The sequence below is a fragment of the Budorcas taxicolor genome, chromosome 4 (assembly GCF_023091745.1).
Source record: "Budorcas taxicolor isolate Tak-1 chromosome 4, Takin1.1, whole genome shotgun sequence".
Classification (NCBI taxonomy): Eukaryota; Metazoa; Chordata; class Mammalia; order Artiodactyla; family Bovidae; genus Budorcas; species Budorcas taxicolor.
Window position 1 is genome coordinate 87,707,101 of NC_068913.1, and position 18,713 is coordinate 87,725,813.

General features: G+C 36.9%; 1 protein-coding gene across 1 annotated transcript in view; it reads right to left on the reverse strand.

Annotated features, from left to right (window-relative positions):
• Positions 1-404: 404 nt before the first annotated feature.
• FAM3C (FAM3 metabolism regulating signaling molecule C) overlaps positions 405-18,713 on the reverse strand; it is a 51,418-nt gene continuing 33,109 nt past the window's right edge. Inside the window, exons 6-10 of the mRNA XM_052638463.1 lie at positions 12,152-12,210; positions 8,142-8,192; positions 5,937-6,021; positions 1,359-1,485; positions 405-761 (exon numbers count right to left, since the gene is read on the reverse strand). Coding sequence (XP_052494423.1) covers positions 672-761; positions 1,359-1,485; positions 5,937-6,021; positions 8,142-8,192; positions 12,152-12,210 — 412 coding nt within the window. The 3' untranslated portion in view covers positions 405-671. The remainder of the gene's footprint in view (positions 762-1,358; positions 1,486-5,936; positions 6,022-8,141; positions 8,193-12,151; positions 12,211-18,713) is intronic.

Genomic DNA, 18,713 nt, shown 5'->3' on the forward strand with positions numbered 1-18,713 from the left:
GCACTGCTAACACATAATCCATCAAACTACAGTTCTGAATGCCATCTAAATTTATATATTTACTTTGTATTGTATACATTAAACAAAGAATTCTGTTGTGCTTTTCATGTATTTGATATGTTTTCTTATTTTATTTATAGGTTTCTTGGGAAGGGAAGAGAAAGACTAAGAAAAGAAATACAACAGGGGAGTCAGACTGTAAGCTAACATTACACACACAACTAGCCCAATATCTTTTTAATTTAAAAGATACCATCATCAGAAGGCAATATACATATATATATGTAAAAGAAAACAAAGTCTGCTCCCTAAAATCCATATCATTCCATGATAGATTTTCACAGCGACTAGTATATATATCAATATATTTTTCATATCTGTTCAGTTATCCATTGGTATGCTTTTAGAATTAAAAGATGCCATTAGCATCATGGTCTGAACATTGTACCATTAGAGAGATGTGCTTGAAAATGGTTCAGTGATTTGCTTATGATGATGACTATTTACAAAGACAGCTATTTACGTTAGCAATAAATAATCCTGATATCAAAAGAGATAATGGACATGCACACACCGAGATGGCTGCATGCTCTTAAAATATTTACATGTAGTTTTTCTGGTAGGGCTTTCCCAATAACAGTGAAAGTGTGCTCCCTTCAGTTTTCTCCAAGTCAGTCTTGCTTCTGGGGAATGCATCCTTCCATTTCTACAACTTCGGGCCATCCTTCATATTTATTTGTGTCCTTATTGTTCTTTATGTGCTGTTGGAACACAACCACAGAATAGTACTTTAGCAAACTGCATATCTGCAATAACATAATTAAGCATACTCATTTCAGTAACACTTCTATTAACATATAAATTAGTGTTCAAGATATTAAATGAGCAATGCCTGGGGTCTGGCATACACTGGCAGACCTTCAAAGAAGAGCTGAAAGAACAAAACACCACAGATGGTCTTTAAAGATCCTTTGTAAGTCAAAAATAAGTTTACATTCTACTAAGTTCTAAAGTATTTCTGTACTTCACTGATTCTAATATCAAAAGTTCAGCTAAAATTTTTAATAACCAACTTCCTAAAGGTCTTATGATACAAGTAATCATAGGCCAATGCATTGTCACATAGGAAAAAAATTTCATGTAGAATTAGACAATTTTTTTAATTTTAAAATTAAAATAGTGTCATGATTATTCCAAATAACTGATTGCCAGGAACCTATGAAAAATATGGAAACATATTATGGAAACATATTTAATGTCTGCTTTATCTAAGTTGCAAATAACTGGGATAGGAATACATACTGTATGGTTTCACACAATTGCTGTTGCCCATTAATTATGAAGTCTGAGACACTAACCTGTTCAAAAGGGCTTTTTGTCTTAATGCCTTTTCCACCACAGAAGACCCAGTTGTCTCTGAAACCAAGATGAGTAATAGATGTACTCCCCAGTTCAGCAATCAGCCGCCGGGCCTCATCATTGAGTCTTGAAGAGAGAGAAAAAGAATGATACAGTAAATGTAGTGTACTGTATGTGGTCTAACGAATACTGATACACTTACAATATTTAACATACAATCATGAAATAAATGAGAAAACCCTGGCTTAAATAAGAGAACATAAAAAAATAAATTTTATCAGAGTAACATTCCTACTATTTGAATTCTTTAATGATGAAAGTTATGAAATCTAGCAAATAAATTTCTAGCTTATGCTATTTAGAAGTACCTTTTATGTGTCTTAATTTCACAACAACAGTTCATTTTCATCTACATTCCATCAAATAAAAATGGGAAACTGTCATTTTTTGTCAGTAGGTACCTATTCAGGCTAATACAAGCTCTTAAGTAGTCAACATCTTCGTAAAATTAAAAATCACTTTGAATCTCCACTACACTCTTTATAAATTACATTTGAGTAGAATTAAGGTAAGTGCTAATAGAAATCTGGATGTTTCTAACACTATGTTTACTTATATCTACTTCATAACAGTAATTTTTGCCTGAAGAGATAATAACACATTTATCAATAGGAAAGTCCTGATTACTGATTGGGACTGATAACATTTTAAAAATAATTTTATTTGACATACAATGAGTTTATACTCAATTCTAAATGCAAATATAAGAGACCTGACTTTTTCTGTTAACTTCAAATGTTCGCAAAATGACTCAAGTTTTCAAATATTTTTAGGGCATTAAATATTTTATGTGAAGTATCTGAAACTGGCAAGACAGTTCTCATGTAACTAACCTGAAGATAAACAGGATACTTTATGTTAAAAAAAAAAAGCTTCATGAACAGGACAGAGCTACATATGTCATTAGCCTTTCAGAATTAGTCACATCCAGGGGGCAGTGAATCTGTTTTAACCACAGCTTGGGCACTGCTGCCCTCCTGGGAAAGGTCATAAGAATCAGTGAGAAAATCAGGGGCAGTCCTGGAATACTTAAGTCTTTCAGATTCATAACTATATCAAGTGATGCATTTATAACCAAGGGAAAGCAAAATAAATGAAATGGCTGTGCAAAAGGACCAGTGAAGTCTGTTTCTGAAGATTCTGACAACTTCTCACACAACTACACGTACTTGCGTCTGGCTTTCTCCCCAAAGTGGGTCTGTAGCTGTATTTCTTGTAATCATCCTTACATGAATTGCTATCACTTTCATTCATCTGCTTACTTGGTAAGCAATTTCTGTAGGAGATGGACATCTCCTGAAAGTACTGTATGAACTGTTTTCTTGTTTCTGAACAGTGTTCGTGTGTCGTGGATCTGCAGACTACTACATTCCATTCTTTAGTTTATTCAAATGTTCTACTGCTGGCCCCTTAATTAGAACATTTTACTGGTATCATCAGTACTAGTAGTGAGTTTTGCTGCTTCATCTACAATAAATGGTGCAGAACAGAGGTCATGCTTACTAGGGTGGCCTAGTGACAACCTCCTGGAGGAAGGCCTATGGGCTTCAGTCAGTTACATCTCAGGAAAATCACAAATTGCACCTCAGGGTGCAGGCTTCAGGGCTGCTTGTAAATAGCTGAATGTTAGGTTCACAAATGCCAAGAGATTGCTTTATACACAAAAAAATGCCTTCACAGTAAGTGTTTACCCAAATGCAGGCCTGGCCCCATGCCAGAAGTACCTGCAATTTTTTCTTATCTAAAAATTTTTACAATTAAGAAATATAATGAAGGGCAGTCTTTTCCTTCTGGATTTCAAATTTCAGAAATTGTTTTGATCTGCATGAATAAACTAACCAATCTAGCAGCAACGTGAAACTAAGCTTTCCATTTTGATTCTGCTCATCTTTCCTTACTTTCCTTTGAGAATACCTTGAGGTCCTAAGCAGAAAAGGATTACTACAGCAGGGCTTAGAAAGGCCTAAGAGCAAGACTGGCCCTTGACTGGCTCTGGAAGCTTGGATTTGGGGAGGGTCCCTCCATTCCCAGAACTGATCAGGATGGCTCTCATGTGTCTAAATTGTGCCAACAAAGTAGTTTATGCCAAACATCTACTTTCTGGCTGGGAATCTGGAATTTGGGGATGTATAAGGCAGACGGTGCCTCATGACCAGTTCCCAGTAAAAACCCTGGGCCATGAGCTCTAAGAAGCTTCCCTGGTGGACAGCACGTCCCCGTGTTGTCACAATCTGTTGCTAGAGGAATTAAGCATGTTCTCCACTTGGGAGAGGACTCTTGGAAACTCAGGCCTGGTGCCCTGGTTCCCTCCAGACTCCGCTCTGAACTAGCTGCCCTTCGCGGATTCTGCTTTGCATCATTTTGCTGTAACAAATCATAGCCCTGAGTGAGCAGGTCTATAAGCTGAGTCCTGGATTCCTCCCAGTGAATAATCAAACCTGGGGTGGGCTTGGGTACCCATGCCACATGTCCCTGTGTCTAGATAACTACAAGTTTCTAACAAGACAACTTCCTCAATAATTTCTGAAGTTTTCTAATCTGCTTATGTAGAATTTGAGAGGTTTTATTATTCCTTTTTGCTATCTTCTATGTAACTAAGTAAAAGATGATTTCATGGCTCAAAGAAAAGTTGAAAACCATGCTACACAGCCAATATTTTGAGTGCTTGATATAGCAGATGTCAAAATATCCCATTTCTTTAAAAGGTAGTGCAGTGTGAGATGCAATGGAGATACATAACTGACCCTGGAACAACCTGGGTTTGAACTGCCAGAGTCCACATCTATCCCATGATGGGTTCAAATTAAGAAAAGGAAGTGTGCAAAAATACAAGGCAAACCATGTTACTAATGACAACACTTTTAATACTACTACCAGGAAGACCTGAGTGCTCAAAATGAGATGAGGTTCATAAAATTACTTAAGGCCACAGAGAGAAATTTTGCTACCAAGTATAAATAATGAAGGGATCCACTGTTTCAGGAGAATGATAGGATATCGAGATCAAAACACAACTGTCTTTTCCAGGGAGGCAAACACTCTTTGATCAACATAAAAAGGGAACAGTGGCTCAGGAATGTCCATATTAAGTACTTTATATTTAAGCCTTGAGGCCCACATGTCACACACTTAAATTCTTAAGGGACTTGTTAATATAATCTTCAAGTTAATGTCAGTTATTTTAGAAGCATCATGGAAAGTGAAGATGTTAAGACGTTAAAAGTTAAATATTCCAGTTTTTTTTTAAAAAAAGGAAATTTTTAAAAACAATAGTTCAATAAAACTAAATCTAACTCACAGCAAAATTTTAGAAAGGATTACAAGAAGGAGGTCCCGTGAGTATTAAAGAAAGAATAAGAAAATAAAGAGAAAGAGTAGTAGGAAGGGGGCTGGATTAATAAAGCCAAGTAAACATCATCTCATACTTTCAACTTTAAAAGGAGTTTTGGGGCAGTAAGCCAGGGTATTATAATTAGCATCATCCACGAATTTCAAGCAGGCATCTGACAGTCTCAGAAAATTAAATAATTAAACAGCAACTGGACAGTATGATTATTAGAGTACATTGGAAATGGAAAAGTTGTTTCTGCAGCTGATTAATAGATGAATCCCTTAGAAGTGGTCTCCAGTTGGTGGCACACTGCCTGTAGTAAATATGTTTGTCATTGCTGACTTAGATTTAGAAATATGAATGACTCTGGAGAGAGTACAAAGCCTAGACAATGGAAATCTCACAGGACATATGTCAGCATCAAGACCAAGTGGGCCAATAACAGCAAAATTAAATTTAATGAGGATACATGAATACAAAGTTTTCATTCACATTAAACAAAACCAAGTTCTGAATGGGGAGAAAGACCAGACTTGTCAGTGATTTAAAAAAAAACCTCGGAGATTAAATGAAGAGATCTGAGATTTTAAGTTGACGAACACTGTGACGTGACTCCCTAAAGAACATGAATGCAACGCTAGTCTTCATGAACAGTAACCGTAATTTCTTAAACATGGTGAGTGAGCACCTCCACTGTACCCTGTACTGGCCAGACCAGTTCGGGAACACTATGTCCAACTTGGGGCTTCATTTTAAGAGGGACAGTGATCACCTAGAGAATGCCCAAGAAATGCAACCAGGAGGGTAAAATGACCTAGAAACTTACCACGATAAAAGATCAGAAGAGCCATTACACTTTTAAAGGACTGGGGTTTCACAGGACAGATACACTTTGGGAAATGCCGTAAGAAAATGGTACTGAAGAATATTATTGTCAGAGAAAACAATATACAGTTGTTAAAAACAGAACATAAAAGAGTATAACAAACTTTATGTACAATGTGACTCTAATTTCACAATCATAGATGAATGATAAATACACAGAAAGAAAAATTTTTAAAAGTTAACAGTGTTTATCTGAAAGTTGGATTACTTGACTGTTTTATAAATTTTTTCATTGAAAATGTATTGCTTATGTTATAAATTATAGATCTGCAAAGTTGTGTAAATTTTGAAATGTACATACTTGGTTGCTCCATCATCATATGTTCCCATTAAGACTATTGTTCCATCTTGTATGGCCTTCAGAAACTCAATAAATGGGGCCACATCTGAAAAAAAACAGAAAGGGTTAAGTGTTTTTGTTTTTGTTTTTAATGACTAACCATCATGATAACCTCTTGGAACTTAACAGTACAAAAAATGAAGTGTTTGTAAACTGATAATTTCTAATGTAGAGAAACCAAAAGAGAGACAAATCTTACGAACAGGATAAAAATTAAGTTTCACATCAACTTAAAATTTCCCAATTCTGATTCACCCTGTGTGTGTTTCATACTGATATTCCAGGGACTAAATGAAAAATCCATAGCATATTAAAGTATGACATGATTTCAAGTAAGAAATTTAGGAGACAGGAGAAAGGTTCATGGACTTCCTGAGTATATGTAAAGTTGTTTGCACAGATACTTTTCTAAAAAAGAGAACTTTTATTTACTGCACAACAGGATCTATAATTTAAAAAAATAATATAAATATGTGCACAGCTGACCCTTGAACAACAGGGGTTTGAGCTCAGAAGTCCATTTATACACAGATTTGTTCTCAATAAATCCTACAGTACCATGTGATCCTCATTTAGTTGAATCCGAGGATGCAGAACTGCAGGTATGGAGGGCCAATTATGGAACTTGAGCACTTGAAGATTACGGGCTATCTGTAGAGGGTCCTGGAACCAGTACCCTGCAGATACTGCGGGACAAGTGTACATACATCCATAGTGATTTAAGGAATCTTCTGGGAATATCTACTTACTATAAACTAGGGGAAGAAATGTAAGCTAGTTATCACTAAAAGTCAAACTAATTAAGGCAAATACTGCAGCCATTACCTGCTTCATCTGCTTAAGTATTAAGATTCACAAAGGATTAAACCATGTCAGTGACTATAAACTAGTGATACCAAAGAGGCTGATTGGGAACTATCAATACAAATCATTCTACATCTTGAGCTCCTTACAATGTCAGATTCCTAAATGCCCAAGTCTAATACGACTTCAAAACTATTCAGTTTTTTTCCACAGCAAAGATTCCACAGATTTCTCTAAAACTGGATTCTATCTTAAAATAACAGCGTTTTTAATTCAGAAAAAAATGTAACAGAGCAGCTAACAAATCACTTCCATTTAAATCCAAAGATGGCAACTACTTCTAAATTTGAGGGGTATTTTCAGCAGTAGTTTGCTGACCTGAGATGAAATACCAGAGCTTCTGGTCACGTGAGTGATTTTAACAACAGTTTTATAAGAGGTTTTCCATGTGATAAATTTTGGTAGAACCAATTATTCCTTTAGAATCTAAAACTGATGGCCTATTTTAAGTTGATATACATTTTGACAACATGAAAAGTTCTGATCTCACTTAAAAAATAAATAATACATGGCATCTCATTACAGGCTGAAGAAATATTAGAAAAGCTCAATGGTCTGAGAACAAGATAAAATTGGGAAGCCTAACAACTGCTGGCTTCCAGGGAATTCATAAAGTGGATGAGGAGGTGCAGGGGAGAGCCTCAACTTAGAAAAGAATCAACGGTTAAATCATTGTTGGCCTTCCTTTAGACTTGAGGAAGAAGTCTCTCTCTTTCAGGCACCATCTTCTTTGAGGTGCCAGGTCCTTCCCCTCTGCAGGCTGGTGACTAATTTCCACCTGCTCCTTGGAACTGCCAAATTAGGAAGATTATCTGTGGAGTGCTCTAAGTACAATAAACTGGAAAGAAAATTCTACTCCTTCTCTCAAATAATCATCTATTTGAATAATAATCCTGGTTATGAACTTAGTTTTGAGATTGAAAATTTTATGCAAAAAAATCAATTCAGTAAGGTAAACATGATTACACTGGTTAAGCCCTTCTTCAAATTATTCTTTTTTTTTTTTTCTTCAGAATTTCAGACAGAAACCCAAAGCAGCCTAAAGCTTTGAATTAGTTGTCCTGCAGAAAACAGGACTCAGACTTTAACAAATCTCAAGTGTGATTATACACATCACCAACAATTTTTATAAAAAAGCAAAGTGTATGCAGTATGACCAATCATTTAAATATGAGCTGGACATTCAGTGAAAAGAAACAAAATGAAAACAAAATAGTACCATTATTTTCTCATCAATGCACTACATTATATTGGTATGATTTAGTGCAAGCAACAGAACAGTTACACGTAATTCATACTTACTTCCTCCCCACATGTCAAAATATCTGGTGTCTATTAGTTCTCCCGTTTTGCCTAAAAGAGATTGAATTCATAGCAAATTATGCTACTGAAATATACTGTACATTGTATAAGACATATGATCTTGTCCAATGTGAATCCATTAGCAGAGAATTATTATGACAAATACTTAAAATTTGAATTGCATGCATCTAAAATTTTTTTCTAAAAGGGTAATTTTTGAATAGGACTTTCTCATTAGTTTTGCAAGCTGAAGAGTAGCAAACAGAAATTACTACTGACTTTAGACAATTCAAATTCATCCTTATGTGTTACCATCTTCCCTTATTTAAAAATTACCCACAAATACAAAAACCTTAAAAAAAAATAGATGAATCCACGCTATTTTCTATTAAAACAATCTTGCAAAAAAATGTATTTAATTTCTTTTTAAAACGTTTTTTCACTATCAATTGGACAAATATGTATAGAATCTTTGTTACATAGGAAAATGCAGAAACTAGAAACAAAAATATCGCTCTCATTGTGAAAGCTATAGAAATTGTTTTCCTACAGTATGAACGAGAGAAGTTGGGTGTGGATTCTCTTCTCCCTACACAGTTTCAGAGGGTGACTGTGCCAAAAAGAGAAGTATGCAGCTGGGGCTCATTTCACAGGCTCATATATTCAGATGTGATTTTTCAAGAACACCTGAGATGTTCAAGATTCAGTGTGGACAATACTGAAAAATTACAACTGACTCTGACTCTTCATTCAGCCCCCACCATACGAAATAGTCCACCACCTTCTGTCAGTCTATATACCCGCATTCACGTCAGTCTTTGTCACATTCAGTTCAGTTCAGTTGCTCAGTCGCATCTGACTCTGCAACCCCATGGACCGCAGCACACCAGGCCTTCCTGTCCATCATGAACTCCTGGAGTTTACTCAAACTCATGTCCATTGCGTCGGTGATACCATCCAACCATCTCATTATCTGTCGTCCCCTTCTCCTCCTGCCTTCAATCTTTCCCAGCATCAGGGTCTTTTCAAATGAGTCAGGTCTTCGCATCAGGTGGCCAAAGTACGAGAGTTTCAGTTTCAACATCAGTCTTTCCATCGAACACAAAGGACTCATCTCCTTAAGGATGGACGGGCTGGATCTCCTTGCAGTCCAATGGACTCTCAACGGTCTTCTCCAACACCATAGTTCAAAAGCATCAATTCTTCGGCGCTCAGCTTTCTTTATAGTCCAACTCTCACATCCATACATAACTACTGGAAAAACCACAGGCCTGACTATACAGACCTTTGTTGGCAAAGTAACATCTCTGCTTTATAATATGCTATCTAGGTTGATCATAACTTTCCTTCCAAAGAGTAAGTGTCTTTTAATTTTATGGCTGTAATCACCATCTACAGTGATTTTGGAGCCCCCAAAATAAGTCAGCCAGTGTTTTCCCATCTATTTGCCATTAAGTGATGGGACCGGATGCCATGATCTTTGTTTTCTGAGTGTTGAGCTTTAAGCCAACTTTTTCTCTCCCCTCTTTCACTTTCATCAAGAGGCTTTTTAGTTCTTCCTCACTTTCTGCCATAAGGGTGATGTCATCTGCATATCTGAGGTTATTGATATTTCTCCTGGCAATCTTGATTCCAGCTTGTGCTTCATCCAGCCCAGCATTTCTCATGATGTACTCTTCATGCAAGTTAAATAAGCTGCTGCTGCTAAGTAACTTCAGTCGTGTCCGACTCTGTGCGACCACAGAGACGGCAGCCCACCAGGTGCCCCCGTCCCTGGGATTCTCCAGGCAAGAACACTGGAGTGGGTTGCCATTTCCTTCTTCAATGCATCAAAGTGAAAAGTGAAAGTGAAGTCGCTCAGTCGTGTCCGACTCCTAGCGACCCCATGGACTGCAGCCTTCCAGGCTCCTCTGTCCATGGGATTTGCCAGGCAAGAGTACTGGAGTGGGTTGTCATTACCTTCTCCCAGTTAAATAAGCAGGGTGATAATATACAGCCTTGATGTACTCCTTTTCCTATTTGTAACCAGTCTGTTGTTCCATGTCCACTTCTAACTGTTGCTTCCTAACCTGCACACAGATTACTCAAGAGGCAGGTCTGGTGGCCTGGTATTCCCATCTCTTTCAGAATTTTCCACAGTTTATTGTGATCCACATAGCCAAAGGCTTTGGCATAGGCAATAAAGCAGAAATAGATGTTTTTCTGGAACTCACGTTTTTTTGATGATCCAGCGGATGTTGGCAATTTGATCTCTGGTTCCTTTGCCTTTTCTAACACCAGTTTGAACATCCAGAAATTCACGCATGGTTCATGTATTGCTGAAGCCTGGCTTGGAGAATTTTGAGCATTATTTTACTAGCATGAGAGATGAGTGCAATTGTGCGGTAGTAGGAGCATTCTTAGGCACTGCCTTTCTTTGGGATTGAAATGAAATCTGACCTTTTCCAGTCCTGTGGCCACTGCTGAGTTTTCCAAATTTGCTGGCATACTGACTGCATCACTTTCACAGCATCATCTTTCAGGATTTGAAATAGCTCAACTGGAATTCCATCACCTCCACTAGCTTTGTTTACAGTGATGCTTTCTAAGGCTGACTTGACTTCACATTCCAGGATGTCTGGCTCTGGGTGAGTGATCACACCATTGTGATCATCTGGGTCGTGAAGATCTTTTTTGTACAGTTCTTTTGTGTATTCTTGCCACCTCTTCTTAATTTCTTCTGCTTCTGTTAGGTCCATAACATTTCTGTTCTTTATTGGGCCCGTCTGCCTGAAATGTTACCTTGGTATCTCTAATTTTCTTGAAGAGATCTCTAGTCTTTCCCTTTCTCTTGTTTTCCTCTATTTCTTTGCACTGATCACTGAGAAAGGCTTTCTTATCTCTTCTTGCTATTCTTTGGGACGCTGCATTCAGATGCTTATATCTTTCCTTTTCTCCTTTGCTTTTTGCTTCTCTTCTTCTCACAGCCATTTGTACTGCCTCTTTAGACAGCCATTTTGCTTTTTTGCATTTCTTTTTCTTGGGGATGGTTTGATTCCTATCTCCTGAACATTGTCACAAACCTCTTGTCCACAGTTCATCAGGCACTCTGTCTATCAGATCTAGTCTCTTAAATCTTTTTCTCACTTCCACTGTATAATCATAATGGATTTGATTTAGGTCATACCTGAATGGTCTAGCGGTTTTCCCCACTTTCTTTAAGTCTGAATTTGGCAATAAGGAGTTCATGATCTGAGCTACAGTCAGCTCCTAGTCTTGTTTTTGCTGACTGTATAGAGCTTCTCCATCTTTGGCTGCAAATAATATAATCAGTCTGATTTTGGTGATGACTATCTGGTGATGTCCATGTGTAGAGTCTTCTCTTGTGGTGTTGGAAGAGGGTGTTTGCTATGACCAGTGTGTTCTCTTGGCAAAACGCTATTAGCCTCTGCCCTGCTTCATTCTGTACTCCAAGGCCAAATCTGCCTGTTACTCCAGGTGTTTCTTGACTTCCTACTTTTGCATTCCAGTCCTCTATAATGAAAAGGACATCTTTTTTGGGTGTTAGTTCTAAAAGGTCTCGTAGGTCTTCATAGAACCATTCAATTTCAGCTTTTTCAGTTTACTGGTTGGGGCATAGACTTGGATTACCATGATACTGAATGGTTTGCCTTGGAAACGAACAGAGATCATTCTGATATATTACGTTAGGATTCTAATATCTGCAGCAAGAATTCATCAATTGTTAGATAATGTTGTATCATGACAATCTCATGGGAGACTCTCTATACACTGCACAGCAAGTTGAATGCTTCCAAGAGAACGTGATGTAAACACTGAAATGCATTGTCTCATCTCTATTCATAGCTGATGTTGTGGGAGGGTGGGGGGAGAGTTTTAATGTCAAGCTTGACTCTTTCTTACCTGATCTCTTGATATGAGTATATTTTATTTTGGGCCATATAAATATACCTATATATCACTATACCTTTTTATCTACCATATCCATAAAGTAAAATAATTATTCTTACCATTTACCAAGGCAACATTGATTCCTCTTCCAACATTATTCTTAACACCACTCATTAAACTGAAGGGGGAAAAGTTAAGACAAATTTAGAATTAGAGATTACAAATAAACATCCATCAGGGAAAGCCGTACATGCAAAAAAAAAAAAAAAACAACCAGTTGCGAATATTGTATATACACACAGTTGTTTAGTTCTACAGTGGAGATTGAAAGGTATCTACCAGGTCAGAGAAGACAGTCTAACACTGAATAATTTAAAAGCAACATTCTTAAGTATGATTTTACAAATAGAAATATATATTAAAACGTATTACAGTCAAAATACTAGACTCTTTATTGCTGCCCTGCATCAGATTATGAAAGACCATTTTAGAAAATCCATCAAACACATGGACATTATGCTCACCGCCTGCACCATTCTCAAGGGAATAAACAAGGGTAAACTCTAGTGTACTTTCTGCAAAGTTAATATGACATGAAACAGAGGTGAGATGCTACCAAAATCTTTTATAATTGGAAAGCAAGAAGATTTAACTTAATTGTGAACATTCTCTTAGTGAGTACTGATGCAAAATTTCTCAATAGCCAGAAGAAGGAATATTGTACTCATATAATTACAGCATTGAACTATAAGACTTGCAATGTCATTCTGCGGTAATCAACCTCCGCGGGCAGTTCACAGACCATCACATAAAGATAATAAATACGGTGAAATGGAAGGTATGAGCGAAATATTTCCTTGTTATCAGTTCAGTTTGTTGAATTAAAATTATTAAACTCAAAGTGTAGGTACCTTTTATTCTAAAAATTCACAGTGATGTGCTGTTAAATGATTAAGAAGTGGTTTGAGGTGGTGGGGAAGTGAGTATGCATATATGTGGATACACACTCCTGTACTCATACATGATACATCCACCTATCCTTTATCCATCTATCAACAGATATTTAGACTGTTTCTATCTCTTACCTATTTGAAATAATTACATTCTCAACCAACAATGTAAGTTTATTATAAATTTTACTGACAGAAAGGATCTGAAGCACACAATTTCCAAATAATAAAATACATACTTGATTATAAATTTCACTTAGCCACTGATTCTCACAGAATGTGTTATGGTTTTCATGGAACTCATTTTATTTAACCTATGGTAGCAAGTGATGAACGAGTAAAATTCCAACACAAATGTTGGATGTTATTTCACTTAAAGAATAAAACAAAGTCAAAAAAACCTGAAATAGTGAACAATAAAGACATATGCTGGAATTTCACTTGTCAATGATGTGAGTGATGTTTTTGTTGACTCACTGAAAGATAACTTCCTCAACTTTTGTGCTATTTCTAATATCTACAAACATAACATACTTTTAATTTTACTCTGGACAATGAACATTTTCTCCCTCATTTTCTTAAGTCTAGACCTTGAGTCAGCAAAATTTTTCTGTAAGGGGCCAGATAGTAAATATCAAAAGCAAGCACTAAAAAAGCTATACCAAGAGATACACTCAATAAATAAATAAGAAGTCTTTAAAAATGTTCATATAACTCACAGGAAGGCAGTAAAAGAAAACAGAAACAAAACCCAGATAACAGAAAGTAATAAAATGGCAGGCTTAAGCCTGAACACATCAATAATTATAATAAGTATAAATAAGTCAAAAATATCCAATGAAGATAGAAATTGGGGTGGTGGATTAAAATAGGACTTGACTACATGCTGTTTATAAGAAACAGGTAGAAACAACCCAGAAGTCTAATGAATGGAAATGAAATTAATGAAACTAGTGACTTATCTATACGATGGACTATCATTCAGCCATAAAAAGAAGTACTAATATATACTATAACATGGATGAACCCTGAAAACACTATGCTTAGTGAAGACGCTGATCACAAAAAAACCCTACATATTTTATATATATATATATATATATATATAAAATGTCCAAAATAGGCAAATCTATAGAGACAGAAAGTAAACTTAGTAGCTACTTAGGGCTGCTTGGGGAGAGGGCAGATAGAGTGCAATAGGAAAGGAGCAGGGGGACAGTACCTGAAGGACACAGCATTCCCTCCTGAGGTATGATGTTCTAACGCTGACTGTGGTAATGGGTGCACACATCTGTGAATATACTAAAATCCATTGACTGTGTATTTTAAATGAATGTACTGTAAATGTATGGTAAATGAGCTATATCTCAATAAAGCTGTTTAAACAAAAGCAGACAGGAATGGCTCTATTAGCATCAATTAAAATAGATTTCTGAGCAAAGAAAAATATCAGAGACAGAGAGGAGGTTTGCATAATGATCAAAGGGTCAATCTAGCAAGAAGACATAGCCATCCCAAATGTGTGTACCAAGCAATCAAGGTATGAAACATGTGAAGCAAACCCAGGTAGAACTGATAGGAGAAAAAGACAAATCTACAATTACAGGTGGACATGTCAATATCCCTCTCTCAACAGTTGAAAGACAGGAAATTAAAAAGAGTATACAAGAATTCAACAACAGCATTAACCATTAGGGACTAATTGGCGTTTAAATATTCTGCTGCTGCTGCTGCTAAGTCGCTTCAGTCATGTCTGACTCTGTGCGACCCCACAGATGGCAGCCCACCAGGCTCCCCCATCCCTGGGATTCTCCAGGCAAGAACACTGGAGTGGGTACTCGCTGACAAATATACATTCTTTCCAAGCACTCATTCTTCTAGCATATACTAAGATAGACCATATCATGTGCCATAAAGTAAACCTTGACAAATTTAAAAGTACTGAAATCATATCAAATGTGTCTCCAACCACAATTAAATCAATAATAAAAGATAACAGGAAATTCTCCAAACATTTGGAAACTAAGCAATATACTTCTAAATAACCTATGGGTCAAAGAAGCCTGAAGTGAAAAATTAAAAAACACACTGAAAATGCAGCTTATTAAAATTTATGAGGCATAGCTAAACTGTGGTATATCCATAGAGTACTACTCAGCATTAAAATAGGAGCAAATTATTAATACATAATAATATTTCAAGACCATTATGCTGAATGAAAAGCAATCTCAAATGCTTACATATTATATGATTCTATTTATACAACTGTCTCAAAACAAAGTCAGCAAAGTGATGTCTCTGCTTTTTAATACACTGTCTAGGTTTGTCATAGCTTTTCTTCCAAGGAGGAAGTATCTTTTAATTCTGTGGCTGCAGTCACTATCTGCAGTGATTTTGGAGTGCAAGAAAATAAAATCTGTCACTGCTTCCACTTTTTCCATTTCTATTTGCCATGAAGTGATGGGACCAGATGCCATGATCTTAGTTTTTTGAATACTGAGTTTCAAGCCAGCTTTTTCACTCTCCTTTTTGACCCTTATCAAGAAGTTCTTTGTACCTCTGCACTTTCTGCCATTAGAGTGATATTATCTGTGTATTTGAGGTTAATCTTGATTCCAGCTTGTGATTCATCCAGTCTGGCACTTTGCATGATGTACTCTGCATATAAGTTAAATAAGCAGGGTGACAAAATACAGCTTTATTGTACATCTTTTCCAATTTTGAAGCAGTCAGTTGTTCCATGTCCAGTTCTAACTGCTGCTTCTTGACCTGCATATAGGTTTCTCAGGAGACATGTAAGGTGGTCTGGTACTCCATCTCTTAAAGAATTTTCCAGTTTGTTGTGATCCACACATTCAAAGGCTTTAGCATAGTCAATGAAGCAGAAGTGGGTGTTTTTCCGCAATTCCTTTGGTTTCTTCATGACCCAATGAATGTAGGCAATTTGATCTCTGGTTCTTCTGCCTTTCCTAAACCCAGCTTGTACATCTGCAGGTTCTTGGTTCACAAACTGCTAAAGCCTAGCTTGAAGGATTTTGAGCATTACTTTGAGACCCAGGTTCAATCCCTGGGTCGGGAAGATCCCCTGGAGAAGGTAATGGCAATCCACTCCAGTATTCTTGCCTGGAGAATCCCATGGACGGAGAAGCCTAGTAGGTTACAGTCCACGGGGTCGCAAAGAGTTGGACACGACTGAGCGACTTCACCTTCACCTTGCTAGCACATGAAATAAGCACAATTGTACAATAGTTTGAACAGTCATTGCATTGTCCTTCTTTGGGATTGTAATGAAAACTGGACCTTTTCCAGTCCTGTGGCCATTGCCGGGTTGTCCAAATTTGCTGAAACACTGAGTGTAGCACATTAACAGCATGCTGTTAAATTCTTTTAGAATTTTAAATAGCTCAGCTGGAATTTCGTCACCTCCATTAGCTTTGTTTGTAGTAATGCTTCCTAAGGCTCACTTGACTTCATACTCCAGGATGTGTGAGTGACCATACCATCATGCTTATCCAGGTCATCAAGACCTTTCTTGTAAATCTCTTCTTTGTATTATTGCCACCTCTTCTTAATCTCTTCTGCTTCTGTTAGGTCCTTTGTTTCTGTCTTTTATTTTGCTTATCCTTGCATGAAATAGTCCCTTGATCTTCTTGAAGAGTCCAATTTTCTTGAAGAGATCTCTAGTCCTAACTATACACAGACACTGTACTAATTGCCAATTTCCATTCTGATACTGTACTCTAATTTCATAAGATCTAACCATGGGGAAAATGGGTGAAGAGCACATGGGATCTCTCTGTACTATCTTTGCAACTGCCTGCAATTTCTGTAATTTTTTCAAAACTGAAAAGTAAAAGAAAAACTCTACTCCAAGAGCTATTGAAAAAGGAAAAGCATAAAATTTTGATTTGTAAAATCTTGGCTTCCCTGGTGGCTCAAATGGTAAAGAGTCTGCCTATAATGCAGAGTTCAGGAAGATTCCCTGGAGAAGGAAATGGCAGCCCACTCCAGTATTCTTGCTTGGAGAATTTCATGAACAGAGGACCCTGGAGGGCTCCAGTCCATGGGGACGCAGAGTCGGACAATCACTTAGTAGCATTTAACTATTTACTCATACTTGTGAATCTGCCTTCAAATTTTCACTTGTTCTGTAAAACTGAAAAAGCGAAAGTCAAAGTCAAAGTTGCTCAGTCGTGTCCAACTCTTTGTGACCCCAAGGACTATAGAGTCCATGGACTTCTCTAGGCCACAATACTGGAGTAGGTAGCCTTTCCCTTCTCCAGGGGATCTTCCCAACCCAGGGATCAAACCCAGGTCTCCCACATTGCAGGTGGATTCTTTACCAACTGAGCCACAAGGGAAGCCCAATATTGGAGTGGGTAGCCTATCCCTTCTGTAGATCTTCCTGACCCAGGAATAGTTAAATAAAACATAGATCTTTTCTATATGTGTGCAAAACCAGGTTTGAAAGGTGGTCTGTAAGAAGTACCAAACAAGACCGCTGCATACAAGAGGGAAGTTTCAAAGTACATTTGTTCTACTCCTTTTGTAAATGTGTTATAGCCATCATTAACATGAAGAAGCCACAATAATAATTAATTAACCGTTAGAGTTATAATTAAGCATCACAGTGTCTTCTCCAGGAGAGATCATTTGTAGTCAGCAGCAGCAGCAGTGTCTATCAGAGAGCAAAGAAAGGCAACAAAGCTACATGGTGACATGGGCTTCCCACAAGAGGGCAGTAGCTTATCAAGTTTTAAAAACCAGACTTCAATCAGGGGAAACCTATAGTCAGCAAAGGACAAATAAGTAAAGATTTTAAATGTATACAGGTTAATCACCCAGTACTAACACAAGCTGAAATACTTTCTTTTCTCTTTCATGAATATGAAGGTTCCCCCCACCACTCCACACCTGCAGGAAAATAGTTAAATAAAGAGATTATATACTCTATAGACAGATTCTACACCTTTGAATACAGTTTTGTTTCAAATACCTACACCATGTTCCAGCTATTATGCCTTAAAATGATTTGTTTAGAGAAGGGTTTAACACACTACAGCCCATGGGTCAAATCTAGCCAGCTGGCTGGCTAGCTGTTTTGTTTTCCCATTCATGAGCTTAGAATGGTTCTTATATTTTTATATGGTTACATTTAAAATGATTACATAAGTACCTACATCATATCCTTGATTTTATCTTTTGATCCTCCCAGCCAAAAATCCTATCTTGTTCGTCAATGTGAAAAAAAAAAAAAAAAAAAAATCCCTCAAAATAGTCCACCACACAACTTCTGTACCAAACATTAAGATGATAATAAAAGATTAAGTATTATTCCCAATATCTAAAAAAATTATCCCCAATTCTCTAAAAAAAAAAAAAAAAAGCCATAATTCATGTATTATGTGATACCTCATATTTATACTTGGGATTTTCTAAATATTTCTAACTAATGAGAAGTTTGAAATCCATCTAATCTCCATAATAGATCTTGACTGCATCTACTTGCCCTTTAAATCATGATCATGACCCTATTTTAATCTTTGTTTGTATTGGGGTTTCTAAATCTTAGTCTATGATGATATCATAGATTTGATAAATCATGAGGAAGGGCTGTAGGAAATTTAAGGGCATCCTTGGTCTCTACAAGCAGCACTTCCATAACTTTGATGCCCCAAAATGTCTACAGACTTTGACAAGTTTCCCCTCGGGAGAAAACTGCCCCCACTGA